Source organism: Ovis canadensis, chromosome X (genome assembly GCF_042477335.2).
Source record: "Ovis canadensis isolate MfBH-ARS-UI-01 breed Bighorn chromosome X, ARS-UI_OviCan_v2, whole genome shotgun sequence".
NCBI classification, from domain to species: domain Eukaryota; kingdom Metazoa; phylum Chordata; class Mammalia; order Artiodactyla; family Bovidae; genus Ovis; species Ovis canadensis.
The window spans coordinates 24,071,197-24,087,869 of NC_091727.1; the positions used below are offsets into that span (position 1 = coordinate 24,071,197).

The 16,673-nt window shown below is 42.9% G+C and overlaps 1 protein-coding gene across 6 annotated transcripts in view; it reads right to left on the reverse strand.

Annotated features, from left to right (window-relative positions):
• Window positions 1–16,673, reverse strand: part of PCYT1B (phosphate cytidylyltransferase 1B, choline) — a 143,608-nt gene that overhangs the window by 78,533 nt on the left and 48,402 nt on the right. For 5 of the 6 annotated variants that reach the window (XM_070289874.1, XM_070289870.1, XM_070289869.1 and 2 more), the window contains exon 2: window positions 2,338–2,437. In XM_070289874.1, the coding sequence (XP_070145975.1) occupies window positions 2,338–2,437 (100 nt within the window). Of the gene's footprint in view, window positions 1–2,337; window positions 2,438–2,940; window positions 3,152–16,673 lie in introns of those variants that run through there. The other variant, XM_070289871.1, reaches the window with a different exon arrangement.

The window sequence follows — 16,673 nt, forward strand, 5'->3', positions numbered from 1 at the left end:
CTCATCTTTTAACTTGAAGTCAAGTCTGTTCTCTTCATAACCGCCTGGACTTTCATTCCACCTTTTAGATTTATTGCTGCGTCAGCATTTCTCAGACTATGGTCTATAGGTCACCAACTTCAGATGCCTGGGCTATTTGTTAAAAATGCAGATGCCTGGGCTCCACGGTAGATTTAGGAGTCTGGGAGCGTGAGCAAAAACCTCTGCTGCTTACAAACTTTCCAGGTGATTCCTTGCACACTGGTTTAGCTGCTCTGCACTGTCTCCTCAAGGCTTTTCTTGCCTAAATTTTCACAACAAGTTATTATAAGGACTTCCTTGGTGATCCAGTAGTTAAGAATCCGCCTGTCAACACAGGCAACGTGGGTTCAATCCCTGGTCCGGGAACTAAGATCCCACATGCCACAGGGCAGCTAAGCCTGTGCGCCACAACTAGAGAGCAGCCCCACTCACCATAACTATGGAAAGCCCACACAGCAACAAAGAGCCAGTGTGGCCAAAAATAAATAAATAAATTTAAACAAAGAAGTCACTACAAAGCCCTCTAACTGCCTGCTCTGCTCCTCACTTCACTCCCTCGAAGCTCTTCTTAAAGGGCAGCAGAGTGTCATGGCCAACAGATCAAGCTTGAACACAAACAGGTTTGAGATCCAATCCCAGCTTTAGCACTTACCACTGGTTCTCAAAGCATGGTTCCCCAGCAGCAGCCTCACCTGGGAACTTCTTAGAGATGCACATTCTTTGGTCTCACCCCAGTTGGACTGAATCAGGGGGTAAGGCCCAGCCACCTGTGTTTTAATAAGCCCTCTGGGTTATTCTAAGACAGACTCAAGTGTGAGAAACACTGCCACTTACTAGCTAAACGATCTTCTGCAGATTCACAGCTTCTCTAAACTAGCGGTCCCCAACCTTTTTGGCACCAGGAACTGGTTTTGTGGGAGACAGTTTTTCCATGGACTGGGGTGGGGATGGTTTGGGGATGATTCAAGTACATTACATTTATTGTGCACTTTATTTCTGTCATTATTACATCAGCTCCACCTCAGATCATCAGGCACTTGATCCTGGAGGTTGGGGACCCCTGGTCTAAAGCCTTCACTTCCTCACCTGTGAAATGCTAAAAGTATCAACCACATAGGGCTGTGATAGTGAAATGACAATAAAGATAAAGAATCTAGTGTACAGTAAGTACTTAATAAATATCTGCTGCTCTTAAGCAAACTGTCCTTTGTCCCATGGATTCTATTACATTTGGGATGTTTGTTTTTGGGGCTGGCGACTGGAAACCATAGAATTATGCCGTCTCAAATGGCTCAAGGCTCACCTGCTGGACTAGTCTTATTTTTCACTCCATCCCAATCGACAGAAACGCCACTCACTCCCTCCCTATCATTGCGCCTTCACTACTCCTATCTCATTTGCCCACAATATCCTTCCATTTTCTGCCCACAAAGAACCCATCGTACTTTTTCTGAAAGATCAGCTCAGGTCTGGGATTAGGTCTTGCCTCACTGCTTGAAGCCAAATGAATCTGCCCTTCTCAAAACTGTCAGCTATCATTTGTGCTGCAGGATTTAACCCCTAAGAACATGCATGCAAGCTACTGGTGGGTTTTTATTTCCTATCTAGTTGTCTTGTCTCTTTAATTATAGTGAACGCTCTTAGGAAACAGAGATAGCACCTTACAGTTCTTTTTACAACTCTTCCCTCTCCATCTCTGGTAGGGGCTAAAGGAATGAACAGTAAGTTCCTAGAGCAGAGCCAGGGCATACTTGGAGAAACTTTTAAAACACAGACTTTTAAGAATGATAATAATTACAGTAGCGTAGGTTTTTCTATGACTTCACAGTTTTTTAAAAATGCAATGGTATGTTTAATGCAATCTAGTTGTTATAAATGGAGAAGCCAATGGCACCCCACTCCAGTACTCTTGCCTGGAAAATCCCATGGATGGAGGAGCCTGGTAGGCTGTGGTCCATGGGGTCGCACAGAGTTGGACACGACTGAAGTGACTTAGCAGCAGTAGCAGCAGCAGTTGTCATAAAAAGCCCTGTTTGCACATGAGGAAACAGATTCAGACTGTTCTCATGACGCCCAGGCGGTAGAAAGTAAAGAAGAGAGCTAGGGCTGCAACTCCAGGGTCCTGCAACATCTTTTCCTTGGCTACTTTGCTTGGTCCAGTTGATCGACATCAGCGTTTACCCTTCCCGCCCCGTGCGATCACCTCTAGATGCGTGTCTCCAATTTGAAGCAAGAGCTGCTCACATAATGATGGGCCTTTCTGCCACTTGAGATGTCAGGACAGGGCCCGCCAGAGAATAAGTAGTACAGCCTCACCTGGTGTCCCTAAGCGGGCTTGAGCAATGGTCAGTTTCTCATGGGGTGCTTGGCATAGACAACTCGTTTCATCTGCAAATGGGGCAGGTGCAGTCAGGGTCTAGAAGGAAAAAAGAGAAAGGGAGTAAATTCAGTCTGACAGCCTTGGCTTTGGCACTGACTTCCCCTGAAGTTTTATTTCTGTTGGCTACATGTGGATGATTAAGTAGAAGATATCCACTCAGTCTTTCAGAGAAATCTCGTACTGTTAGAAAGAAAAACAGGGATATTGTTCATGAAGGCTTTTTTTTTTTTTCTTCCTGACTGATGTTTCAGCAATAAGCTCTCCAGCATGTACTATCTGCCAGGTACCAGACGTGGTGCCCTGAACATGTTATTTCCCCCAGGCCCTGCAATACCCTATGACGGCTAGACACTGCTCTCCTCCTATAGGCATTCTGTCCTTCTACAGCACAAGATGATATCATCTCTGCATCGCAGAAAAGGAAACTGAGGCTTAGCAGGATTAAGGAACATGCCAAGTCATGCCCCCTGGAAAGGCACGATGCTCAGCTTGGAGCATTTCACAAACAACCAGGGGAGACTTCAAACATTCAGACTTACCCACACCCGGGGGTACTCGGCTGGAAGGAATGCCATGGTCAGGAGTGTGGCAGACATCTGTATTTCACACACAGCGGCCTGGCCAATCACAAACTCTGACGTCTCTTTAGCGCAAAGGCCCAAGCAGTTATCTGTGCCCGGGGAGGGCCTAAAACCCCAGCATTTCTGGCGGGCTGCAGATAACTGCTCCTCTCTGGTCGTTCCAACAGCCACCAACGGCTGGAGGCCCCGCCCCAGGCAGCTCAGGCTGGGGCTCTGGGGAGCGCTGTCAGAGAGATGTAGTCACTTGGAAGCCTGCCCAGGAAGTGGCTCTGCATTTTTGAGTCAGCCTCTTAAAATGAAAACCTCACTCTCTCTAGACAGAGGAAGACAAAGTGAGCCGTATTTCTGTAAACAAGGGGCAAGTGCAATCCAGAATCCATCTGTCATCTTTGAACTATGTCCTTACCATGGTCTTCGCTACCTCATCTTCAATATTTTTAAAGCTGAAGGTGACGAGTCACTGTGAACATTACTCATATTGCTGCACGAATTATTTCTTAGAGATAGACACAGGTGTTCCTTAACTTGGGAAGACTAAAGAATGATCCATACATGTGAAGGGGGCTGTGAGACTGCCATTCATTCACTCATTCACTTATATACACGTCAGGTGACATCTGAGAACTGGAGGTAGAAGCAAAGATAAGACCAGTCCCCATTCTGGAGGGACCCCCATGCTCCACTGACCTGCCCCTACCCTCTCCCCATTGTTGTACCTTTTGCCCTGGGAGCTGGAGTCCTGCCCTAAAGTTGTCTGGAGACCTCTCAGTTGCCTGAGGCTTTCTTAACCCCCACCCTCCCATTCAGGGCTCTGAAAGCAAATCAAGACTTGAGACATGGATTCGGGAAATTTGAGTCTCTTACTGCTTCCCTTTGAGATACATTAAGGTGACCTTGTAGGCCATGATGGGTCAGGGCCGTATTTGTGAAGAAATAAAGGGGCGCAGGGGCAGGGATGACAGCAGAGGCTCTGTAGCCACAAAATGGGGGCTCAAATCCCCTTTCTAGCACTTAAAGGCTCTGTGTTCTAATTTCACTCTCCTGGTTGAAAGGAACAGATACTACAGCTAAGTCAAGAGATGAAGGCTTACTTTACAGCTATCCTGGCACACAAACTGTGGGGGGAAAGGAGAAAGGGGCAGCACCTGGCCCCAGAGTGCTCTACGTTGACCTGGCTACTCTCTGCATGTCCGTCTTTCTGTCCCGCTCAGATTACTCTGTTTCCTTCCACTACATTCAAGTCTCTGCCTTCTCCTCCCTCAGAAACTTCAGCTTGAATATGGCCCACTGCAGCTTCCTCAGTCTCCCCACCCAACCTTCTTTCAACGGCTTTGGGTTCAGCCTTTCAGTCCCAACTCCTCCCTCCTCCTACCCACTTTGTGCTTCTTTCCATGCTTCCCAATTCAAAATCCTAATGGAAGATCAACTTGACCAAGTTCATCTGTTCAAATGAAGCCACAGGAAGGGTTGGTTGGCACTCAGTCAGGTGCCACCTGGGGCCCAGGGGCTGGTTAGTGAAGGGAGGAGGACTAGTGAGGGAGGTCATGGGTAGCCTGTCATGGCCTCTTTAGCAGGAGCTGCCTTTGGGGCAAGAAATGTATCTCACTTTGGGGACATGCCTGCACTGCGGGTAGATCTGGGTTTGATCCCTGGGTGGGGAAGATCCCCTGGAGGAGGGCATGGCATCCCACTTGAGTATTCTTGCCTGGGAAATCCCATGGACAGAGGAGCCTGGTGGGCTACAGTCCACGGGGTTGCAAAGAGTCTGACACAACTGAGTGACTAACACTTTCACTGGTGGTTAAGACTCCATGCTGCATGCTTCCAGTGCAGGGTGCCTGGTCAGAGAACTAAGATCCTGCGTGATGCAACTAAGACCTAGTGCAGCCAAATAAATATTTTTTTAAAAAGAAATGTATCTGACTTTGTGTGTTCTTAAAAGGAAGCTCCTCAACTTAGTTGAAACTCACTTTTATCTGTAAAATGGGTACCTATCTTATAAGGGTGTTGTGAAAAATGGGGATCAGGTATGTGAAGGATCTGGTACCCAATGACTTGGAGCCATTTCTAGTGCTTCTAGCTTCTATTAGTGTTCACTGTTATATATCATAGTATATATTATATATTATGAATAATTATATTTATTATGTAGTTCCCCATTGAAACAAGCAAACAGACTCATGAATGAATTTTTAGGACAAAACCCAAATAGACAAATGAATTGGCAAATGGGGTTAACTTACATTAATGATTCATTAACCTTCAATGTATGTGGCCAGTGAATCTTTTTTACATGATCTAAAATAAATTACTAATTGGAGATCTTTTATGTGCTAGTCACAAACTTTATTAAAGATATAAGGTGTTGCTGTTTTCCAAGAAAGGTGTCAATATATTTTAGAGGGTGTGAAATCTGGTAATTAGAGTTGTAAAGCAACAGTAGTTACTCAAAGGTGAAAACAGGTTTACGTGCACTGTGCATTTTGTTCTTAATCATTGTGACCTAGAAGTAGGAAAACAGATGAAGCAAAGAGATAGAAGGCAGAGGATGCTCTTAAATGTACTTGTGAGCATGTGAGTAGTCCATTAACAGTAGTTGACATGGAGATGGGGTACTTCTTGTTATGTACAAGGCACTGTGCTTAGAATGGGAAGAGTGTGAAAATAAATGAATGTCAGACAGGCTTGTTCTCTAGGATACTTCCTAGGTTGAAATTCAAGCTCTACTTTCAGGAAGACTTTGGTTAAGGACCAGCTATCATCAACCAGCCCTGTGATCTGAGGCAGTTTTTGGCAGCCTGAACATCGCAGAACCTCCTCCTCTGAGTCATAGCAAATCATTTGATTTAGAAGGAATTCTAAGGCTTCCCCAGTGACTCAGTGGTAAAGAATCCACCTGCCAACGCAGAACATACAGGTTCGATCCCTGACCCAGTAAGATCCCACATGCCATAGAGCAACAAAGCTTATGCACCACACTACTGAGCCTGTGCTCTAGAGCCTGGGCGCCCCACCTACTGAGCCTGTGCTCTAGAGCCTGGGAGCCCCACCTACTAAGCCTGTGCCCTAGAGCCTGGGAGCCACAATTACTGAAGCCCACGTGCTCTAGAGCCCATGCTCCACAACAAGAGAAGCCACTGCAATGAGAAGCCCGTGCATCGCAACTAGAGAGTAGTCCTCGCTTGCTGCAACTAGTGGAAAAAAATAGACACAGCAACAAAGACCCAGCATATCCAGAAATAAATAAATACATTTAGAGAAGGAATTCAATGCTATCAGGTTGTCCCCTCCACCTACAAATGGCAGACCAACCTCAGGACAACAGGATTAAGACAGCCAGAGGCTCGAGGGGGACCCTGACTGGTCCATCCTGGCCTCCAGGCTCTATATCAGCCTGCAGGACACCCAGGCCCCCATCTATTCCTCACTGTTTGCCAGAGCTAGGATGGTTCCAGGGATTCTCTGGTCTAGGCCCTACATGAGACATAAAACTGAGGCCCAATAACATAACATACAAACCTTCAAGTGCTTACCTAGTGCCATGTATCCGTCTATATGCTATCACATGTATTAGTTCATTTAATTTGTACCCTGAGAGGCAGGTACTGCCTCCACTGAACTGTAAAGGACCTGTCTTCAACAGTGACACCAAGTGGCAGCAAGAAGCAACAGCAGGGGTAGATCCCTCAGACTCAGTGACCTTTTGGGCTCCCTTTGAACTGAGGACACACTAGGATTCTAAGATAATCAGGACAAAGGGGTCTCAAAAACAAGATACTGGACTTCTAGCTAATTAGAAAAGTGAGGGGGGGAGCAAACAATTGAAAAAACAAACGCGTGGAACTTCATTTTTACCCAGACTTAGTGAAATAGGCCAGATTACTTACATATAAACAAGCCTCAGCTTAAGACTCCAAATCACCAGATCACATTGTCGAGTGTTTACTAACTAGTGAATTCTGTGTGTTTCATATGATGCCAGATGTTTACTGGATAGATAAGGGAGTGGGGGAGGAAATAAGAAAGGGAAAAACAAAATTGGCTGTGGGGCAGCAATCCTCAAAGGTGAAGGGTGACCTTTTTAGAATAGGAAGAGGTATTAGTTTGAACAGGCATATTAAATTTTTAGCAATTTTATATGTGAGGGAAAATTCTACCCTCTTCAACATACAAGTCATCGAAATTAAGCCTCTTGACTGATAGAGATCATCAGAGGATAGACTATGCCCCCTTAGGAAGCCATATACCAAATTCAGGGCTAGAGAGGCCCATGAAATTTTTATGTTTAGAGGAGAGTGAGGATTTTTAAAGGGTTAAGAAGTCCTGGCCCAGCGCCCTGAACCTCTCATATGCAAAGGCCTTGCCAGACCACAGAGTTGGAGCTAGACTGCAATAAAACTTGTACCTAATTTAAGATTTCAGAACACCCAGTCATTGCATGCAGACATATTGCCTATACAAAGCTCTGGTTACGCAAACTACATGGCAGTGCCACATGAAAGCATGTTCCCATCAGTCTTCTTAAGGGGAAGACTAGATACTGGGCATTTCATTTGCAGAATATGTTCAACTGGACATTATCAACTATTTACTTAAAAGCTATTCAGTTCAGTTCAGTTCAGTCGCTCAGTCATGTCCGACTCTTTGCAACCCCATGAATCACAGCACGCCAGGCCTCCCCGTCCATCACCAGCTCTAGGCACTATATAAAATATACAATACAAACATTACTTGACTGCAAAAGTGGTCAGTAGAACCTCTATTTATGCACTAGGCATCTCTGACTGACAACAGGCTCAATCACACAGCAAGTTAATCAACCAATGAAAATTTAGCACGGTACTACTGAGGGTGACAGGCCAACTTGTTTAAGCTAAGCTACTTTTAACTACAGTGGGGCTATTCAGTCAGGCCTGAGTTCAAATCCTAGTTCCATAAATCAGTGGCCATTTGATTTTCTAAATTTGAGTTTTAGAAAATTGCTGGTCCTTAACCTCTCTAACCTTCAGTATCCTCATCCAGAACATCCATAAAAGAATGATAATAAAATGATCTATCTCAGGACTTCCCTGGGAATTCCCCAGGAATTCCCCAGTGGTTAGAATCCACCTTCCAATGAAGGGGACATGGATTTGATCCCTGGTGGGGAACTAAGACCCCATGTGCTGTGGGGCAACTAAGCTCACACACTGCAACTAGAGAAAGCCCGCATGCCACAACAAAGACCCAGCACAGCCAAAAATAAAAGAAAAAAAATAATAAAAAGGAGCAGTCGTTTTGAAAAAAAAAATGATTTATCTCATGAAGTTGTTGTGAGGAGTAAATGAAATGATGTATGCATGATTAACGTCTTCCTTCTGCCTCTCCACAATACATACTCTCCCACATTCTTTACTCCTCAGCATATGGCTTTCTGTATGGACTCCACCACTGGGTTCTCTTGCCTTCCTGCTTCCAGTTGGGTTGGGTCCATGGGAAGCATGCAAAATGCTGGAGGGTAGAACAAGAGGGTACTCATCCTGCTGGCATCCTCCCTGAGAGGAACTAGTATGCTAGTCCCGCCCTCTGCCTGAGAGCCATAGCTCCATGAGCTTCTGGTAACCGCATTCTCCCTGTAGCCCTTTCCTGCCTAGGGCTGGCAATGTGTCTAGGCCTCCCAGTGTTTCTAGGCTTCAGGTACTATACCCATACTATACTTTGAGGTTTCCTTAAACTCTGTGCATGCCTTTAAAAAGAGTCCCTTTGTTACTGCTGCTGCTGGTAAGTCACGTCAGTTGTGTCCTACTCTGTGTGGCCCCATAGATGGCAGCCTACCAGGCTCCCCCGTCCCTGGGATTCTCCAGGCAAGAACACTGGAGTGGGCTGCCATTTCCTTCTTCAATGCATGAAAGTGAAAAGTGAAAGTGAAGTTGCTCAGTCGTGCCCGACTCTTTGCGACCCCACGGACTGCAGCCCACCAGGCTCCTCCGTCCATGGGATTTCCCAGGCAAGAGTACTGGAGTGGGGTGCCATTGCCTTCTCCGAGTCCCTTTGTTAAGCTGTCTCTAAATTCCCCCTTTAGAGTAAGCTGTCTATGTCTCGCCAAGGCCTTGACTGATATGGTATATATAACAGTATGATGCCAGGCTCAATAAATTTAGCCAATAAATGTTGATGAGGCATGTTAAAAACCACAGAAATCAATTGAAAAGTGAATTACCCATAGTTAATAAAGTCATAATTGTCTAAAGAATGTCTTCCAGTTGGAAAGACTTGTACAACAACAGAACATTTTAGTCAGGATATGTAAGAGAGAAGAGAAAGAAAGACTCTCCTTCCCCTATGGAGGTCTTTGGCTTTAGGACTGACTGACTTTAGAATCGTAAAATCAGAAACACAAAAAGATGGCCCAAAGTTCATCCTTCAGTCCCATGCTGTCAGGTTTGTATCTACTTGTCACTGAATGTATTTTTTTAATGCCTGATTTTATTTGGGATCAGAGTATTTTAATCTTCTGAAAACAGAGAGTAAAGACAAAGTAGATCTCAGAGGTGACTAGAGGCCTAACACATGTGAATCACTGGACTCTTGGACGGTGTTATCGATGACAAAGAATCTCAGATCAGGCAGCTGGTGCAAAGACTCAACAAAGAGCAGTGGCACACAGGAAGAGGAGGCCCAGTACACAGCTCAGTACCAAGAAATACCCATTTTTCACTTGACTAAGTACGGCTCACACATATTCTAAACTAATAAGCACCATTAAAAACAGCAAGATAGATACACCTGCACAGGCAGGGAACAATTTCTAAGACATTTTTATGAATGCAAAAGGCAAGTCACAAAACAATATATACACATGTTATATAGTATGATATCATTTATGGTTAGAGAGAACTAGGGAATTGTATAGAAATAGGTGAGAACTGTGCTGTCCAATACCACATAGCCATTGGCCCTATGTGACAATTTAAATTCAAGTTATGATTTGTCATCGTCATTCAGTCACTCAGTCATGTCCGACTCTTTGTGACCCCATAGACTGCACCACGCCAGGCTTCCCTGTCCTAAACCACCTCCCAGAGCTTGCTCAAACTTATGTCCATTGAGTTGGTGATGCCATCCAACCATCTCATCCTCTGTCACCCCCTTCTCCTCCTGCCTTCAGTCTTTCCCAACATCAGGGTCTTTTCAAATGAGTCAGCTCTTCACATCAGGTGGCCAAAGTATTGGAGCTTCAGCTTCAGCATCAGTCCCTCCAATGAATACTCAGGATTGATTTCCTTTAGAATTGACTAGTTTGATCTCCTTGTAGTCCAAGGGATTCTCAGGAGTCTTCTCCAACACTACAGTTCAAAAGCATCAATTCTTAGGCACCCAGCCTTCTGCAATGAAGCAGATGTTTTTCTCTAGCTTTTTCTATGATCCAACGGATGCTGGCAATTTGATCTCTGGTTCCACTGCCTTTTCCAAATCCAGCTTGCAAATCTGGAAGTTCTTGGAAACAATGCCCAGTTGTGGATGTGGCTGGTGGTGAAAGTAAAATCTGATGCTCTCAAGAGCAATATTGCATAGGAACCTGGAATGTTTGGTCCATAAATCTAAGTAAAGTGCATGTGGTCAAACAGAAGACAGCAAGAGTGAACATCGACATTTTAGGAACCAGTGAACTAAAATGGATAGGGGGCTTCCCAGGTAGCACTAGTGGTAAAGAACCTGCCTGCCAATGCAGGAGACATAAAAGATGCGGGTTGGATACCTGGGTTGGGAAGATCCCCTGGAGGAGGGAATGACAACACACTACAGTATTCTTGCCTGGAGAATCCCATGGACAGAGGAGCCTGGTGGGCTATGGTCCAAGGGGTCGCACAGAGTCGGACATGACTGAAGTGACTTAGCATGCACAAAATGGACAGAAATGGGCGAATTTAATTCAGACGGCCATTATATCTACTACTGTGGGAAAGAATCCCATAGAAGAAATGGAGTAGCCCTCATAGTCAACAAGAGAGTGTAAAATGCAGTACTTGGGTGCAGTCTCAAAAATGACAAAATGATCTGTTTGTTTCCGAGGCAAACCATTCAATACCACAGTAATCCAAGTCTATGCCCTAATTGGTAATGCTGAAGAAGCGGAAGTTGAACAGTTCTATGAAGACCTACAAGACCTTCTAGAACTAACATAAAAATAAGATGTCTTTTTCATCATAGGGGACTGGAATGAAAAAGTAGGAAGTCAAGAAACACCTGGAATAACAAGCAAATTTGGCCTTGGAGCACAAAATGAAGCAGGACAAAGGTTAACATAGTCTTGTCAAGAGAATGCATAGGTCATAGCAAACACCTTCTTCCAAAGACACAAGAGACAGCTCTACACATGGACATCACTGGATGCTCAATACTGACATCAGATTGATTATATTATCTGCAGCCAAAGATGGAGAAGCTCTATACAGTGAGCATAAACAAGACTGGGAACTGACTGTGGCTCAGATCATAAACTCCTTACTGCAAAATTCAGACTTAAATTGAAGAAAGTAGGGGAAACCACTAGACCATTCAGGTATGATCTAAATCAAATCCCTTATGATTATACAGTGGAAGTGACAAACAGATTCAAGAGATTAGATCTGATAGATAGAGTGCCTGAAGAACTATGGACGGAGGTTTATAACATTGTACAGGAGACTGTGATCAAGACCATCCCCAAGAAAAAGAAATGCAAAAAGGCAAAATGGTTGTCTGAGGAGGCCTTACAAATAGCTGAGAAAAGAAGAGAAACAAAAAGCAAAGGAGAAAAGAAAAGATATACCCATTTGAATGCAGAGTTCCAAAGAATATCAAGAAGAAATAAGAAAGCCTTGTTAAGTGATCATTGCAAAGAAATAGAGGAAAACAATAGAATGGGAAAGACTAGAGATCTCCTCAAGAAAATTAGAGATACAAGGGAACATTTCATGCAAAGATGGGCACAATAAAGGACAGAAATGGTATGGACCTAACAGAAGCAGACGATACTAAGAAGAGGTGGAAGAATACACAGAAGAACTGTACAAAAAAGATCTTAGCAACCTGGATAAACATGATGGTGTAATCACTCACCTGGAGCCAGATATCCTAGAGTGTGAAGTCAAGTGGGCCTTAGGAAGCATCACTAGGAACAAAGATAGAGGAGGTAATGGAATTTCAGCTGAGTTATTTCAAATCCTAAAAGATGATGCTGTTAAAGTGCTGCACTCAATATGCCAGCAAATTTGGAAAACTCATCGGTGGCCACAGGACTGGAAACAGTCAGTTTTCATTCCAATCTCAAAGAAGAGCAATGCCAAATAATGTTCAAAGTACCACACAAGTGCACTCATTTCACATGCTAGCAATGTTATGATTAATTAAATTTATATAAAATAACTCAGTTTCTCAGTTCCACTAGCCATATTTCAATTGCTCAATAACCACGTGTGGCTAGTGGCTACTGCATTATCATAGATGTAGAACATTCCAGTCATCACAGAAAGTTCTATTGTACAACACTGGCCTAGAAAAATTCACAATGAATTGTTAACTGGAGTTATCTCTGGGGAAGAAATTACCATTAGGAGAATAGACGAAAAAGTGTTTTCATTGTTTACTCCATATATATATCTGTTATTTTGTTTTATTTTTACCATGAGAACACACTGATGTAATGCATGTAATTTAAAAATAAATTTAAAGAAATATTTCCTCCCCCGTGAATTCAGAGATGCAGGAAACTTAATCAAGGATCACAGTCCTGAATATGTAGGGCGGAAGCTATCTAACAGGAAATGAGTACTTCAAAAAATAACAACTATTATCTATAAACTCACTGTTACATAACATTCCCAGGTATGTGGAACATTTAAAACCCATTTGATAACCAACAAGGACCTACTGTATAGCACAGGGAACCCTACTCAATATTTTGTGATAACCAATATGAGAAAGGAATCTAAAAAAAAAAGAATGAACATATGTATAACCGAATCGCTTTGCTGTATACCTGAAACTAACACAACATTGTAGATCAACTATACTCCAATAAAATTTAAAATTTTAAAAATCCATCTGTGCTTTTAAAAACCATTTATATTGTCTTCACAGTACCCACCCATCATTTATTTTTCCAACAAACACTACTTTGAATGCTTGCTGTATGCCAGGCACTGTTTTAAGTTCTGAGGATACACAGGGGGAACAAAACAGACAAAAAAATCCTGCCCTTGTGATGCTTACAGACAATAAACAACAAAAATGATCATAAAATGTGTAGTATGTTAAAAGGAGATAAGTTCTACAGAAAAAAAAAAAGACAATGAAGGGGAAAAGGGAACTAGGGGCTATAACTTTAAGAAAGTTGATACATGTGTAAATATATAAAAGATCAATTGAGGCATGCGGTAAAAGAACACTCCAGGCAGAGCAAATAGCAAGTGCAAAGGCCCTGAGGCAAGAGCATGGCTGGCTTCTGCCAGCAATAACAAGAAGGCCAGTGTGCCTGGAGGAAATGAATAAAAAAGAAAAACAGTAGAAAATACAGCCAGAGAGGTGAGGCATAAGGAAGGGGATGGAAGGCAACCAGTACTGTGGGGTTTTTAGGATGCTATAGAGACTGGCTTTCACTCTGAGGAGACGGGAATCAGTACCAAGTTTTAAATAGCGACTTAGTTTTCACAGGACTACCTGGCTGCTATATTGAGCACAAACAGCAAGAAGTCAAAAGTGGAAGCAAGGAAACCCCTAACACATCTGGTATCATGACCAGGCAGGAGCAGATGAAGGCTGGGGCCAAAGTGAGGGATGGCAGTGGAAGGGTGAGATTCTGTATAGATTCTGAATAAATAAAATATGGAATTGATTGGATGCAGTGTGTGAAAGAATGAGAGGATTCAGGATAACGCCACAGTTACTGGCCTGAAGAACTGGAAAGATGGGCACTGCCATTCCCTAGGATGGGGAGGACACTGGAAGTGGGGATTTGACAGTGGGAGGTACAGGATGGCGAGATCAAGAATTCCCTTCTCAAACACACACTTTAATGTAGATTTGGGCTTTTGGTTTTTGGTGGGTTATTTTTGGCTGCAAGGCATGTGGGATCCTAGTTCCCTGACCAAGGATCAAACCCTCATCCCCTGCGGTGGAAGCATGGAGTCCTAACCACTGGACCACCAGGGGATTCCCTAGATTTGTTTAATCTACAAGAAATGAGTCAAGAATATACAATGGGGGAAAGACAGCCTCTTCAATAAGTGATACCAGGGAAACGGGACAACAACATGCAAAAGAATCAAACCAGACTGCTCTCTCACGTCATACAGAAAAATAAATTTGAAATGGATTAAAGACTTAAATATAGGATCTGAAACCATAAAACTTCTAGTATAAAACTCAGGCAGCAAGCTCTTTCATGTTGATCTTAGTAGCAGTTTGTGGGGGTGGGGGGAGGTGTGTCTTCTCAGGAAAGGGAAACAGAGGCAAGAATAAATAAATGGGGGACTTCCCTGGTGGTCCAGTGGTTAAGACTCTGTGCTCCCAATGCAGGGGACACAGGTTCAATTCCTGATTGAGGAACTGAGATTGTGCATGCCACACAGCACAGCCAAACAAATAAACAAAGGGACTTCAAACTAAAAAGCTTCTGAACTGTTGGTGGGAATGTAAATTGGAATGTAAACTATGGAGAACAGTTTGGTAGTTCCTCAAAAAATTAAGAACTGAATTACCATATGGCCTAGCAGTTCCACTTCTGGGTATCTATCCAAAGAAAATGAAAATGCCAGTTGGAAAAGATACATGGACCTCTTTGTTCATTACAGCTTTATTTACAATAGCCAAGACACAGAAGCAACCTAAGGGTCCACCAATAGATGATTGGATAGAGAATTCCCTGGCAGTCCGCGGTTAGGGCTTGGCACTTCATGCAGGCGGTACAAGTACGGTCCCTGGCTGGGGAGCTAAGAGCCTGCATGCTGCATGGCCCCAAAATAAATAAGTACAAAAAACAGACGAATGGATAAAGATGCGGTATGTATGAATATATGTGTTTATATATATGTATTATATACAAACATACATACACACACAATGGGATATTAGTCATTAAAAAAGAATGAAATGTTGCCACTGTGAAGACATGGATGGATCTAGAGGGTATTATGCTAAGTGAAATAAATCAGACAGAAAGACAACTACTGTATGATTTCACTTATATGTGGAATCTAAAAAAACAAACGCACAAATGTAACAGAACAGAAACAGAGTATAGATACAGAGAACAAACAGGTGGTTGCCAGAGGGGAGAGGTGTGAGGGCAGTAAAGAAATAGGTGAGGGATATGAAGAGATGCAAACTTTCAGGTGCAAAATAAATGAGCCACAGATATGAAGGGTACAGTGTGGGAAATATAGTTAATAACTAGCCAATATCTTGGTAGGGTGATATATCATAATTAGACTTACCGTGGTTATCATTTTGAAGTGTATAGTGATACTGAATCACTACGTTGTGTAATAGGAAGATTGTGTCATAGGTCAATTATACTTCAAAAATAAAGAAACAGACTCAAAGAAGAGATCAGATAGGTGTTACCAGAGGTAGGGGATTGGAGAAGGGGGTAACTGATGAAGGTGGTCAAAAGGTATACACTTCCAGTTATAAGATAAATAAATACTATGGATGTAATGAACAACATGATAAATATCATTAACACTGCTATATGTTACATATAAAAATTGTTAAGGGAATAAATCCTAAGTGTTCTCATCACAAGGAAAAAAATTTTTTTCTATTTCTTTAATTTTTTATCTATAGGAGATGACTGATGTTAACTAAACCTACTGTGATAATCATTTCATGTTGTATGTAAGTCAAATCATTATGTTGTATACCTTAAACTTATACGGTGCTATATGTCAATTTTATCTCAATAAAACTGGAAGAAAAAATAAAATTTAATTAAAAAAAAGAATTTTGTTCTCACACATTTGGTTTGACATGCCTATTAGATGTCCAAGTGGAGATGTCAGGTGGGCAGTTGGTTGTACAAGTCTGGAGTTTGGGATAGAGGACTAAGCTAGCGATATACGTTAAGAAGCCATCAGAATTTAAATGATACTTAAAACCACTAGGCTAGATTCATTCATTCAGCTAGGGTGAGTACAGATTGAAGAGAGGTCCCCATGGGCACTTGAGGAGACAAATGTATATTTATGGCCTGTCTCCCCCAACTACGATGGAAACTCCAAAAAACAGGGACTAAGTCTGTTCTACTCACTACTAAATCCATGCTTTCTAAGGCAGTTGCTTAGTCATGTCTAACTCTTTTGTGACCCTTTGGACTGTACCCCACCAGGCTGCTCTGTCCATGGGATTTCCCGGCCAAGAATACCAGAGCGGGTTGCCATTTCCTTGTCCAGGGGATCTTCCCAATCCAGGGATCAAACCAGTATCTCCTACACTGGCAGGCAGATTCTCTACCACTAAGCCTCCAGGGAAGCTCTTCTAAGGCAGTACCTGACATATAAAATGTCCTCAATAAATAGGTGCTGAATGGGGAATTTTAAAGTCACTGGAGAATGACTACTGATTAAAAAAAAACTAGAGAAAGAATGATTATTGATAAAGATTAAACTGATGTAAGGCCATTATCTTCATTACCTCCACCATAGTTTGGCCCCAGGTAAATAACAGGGAGA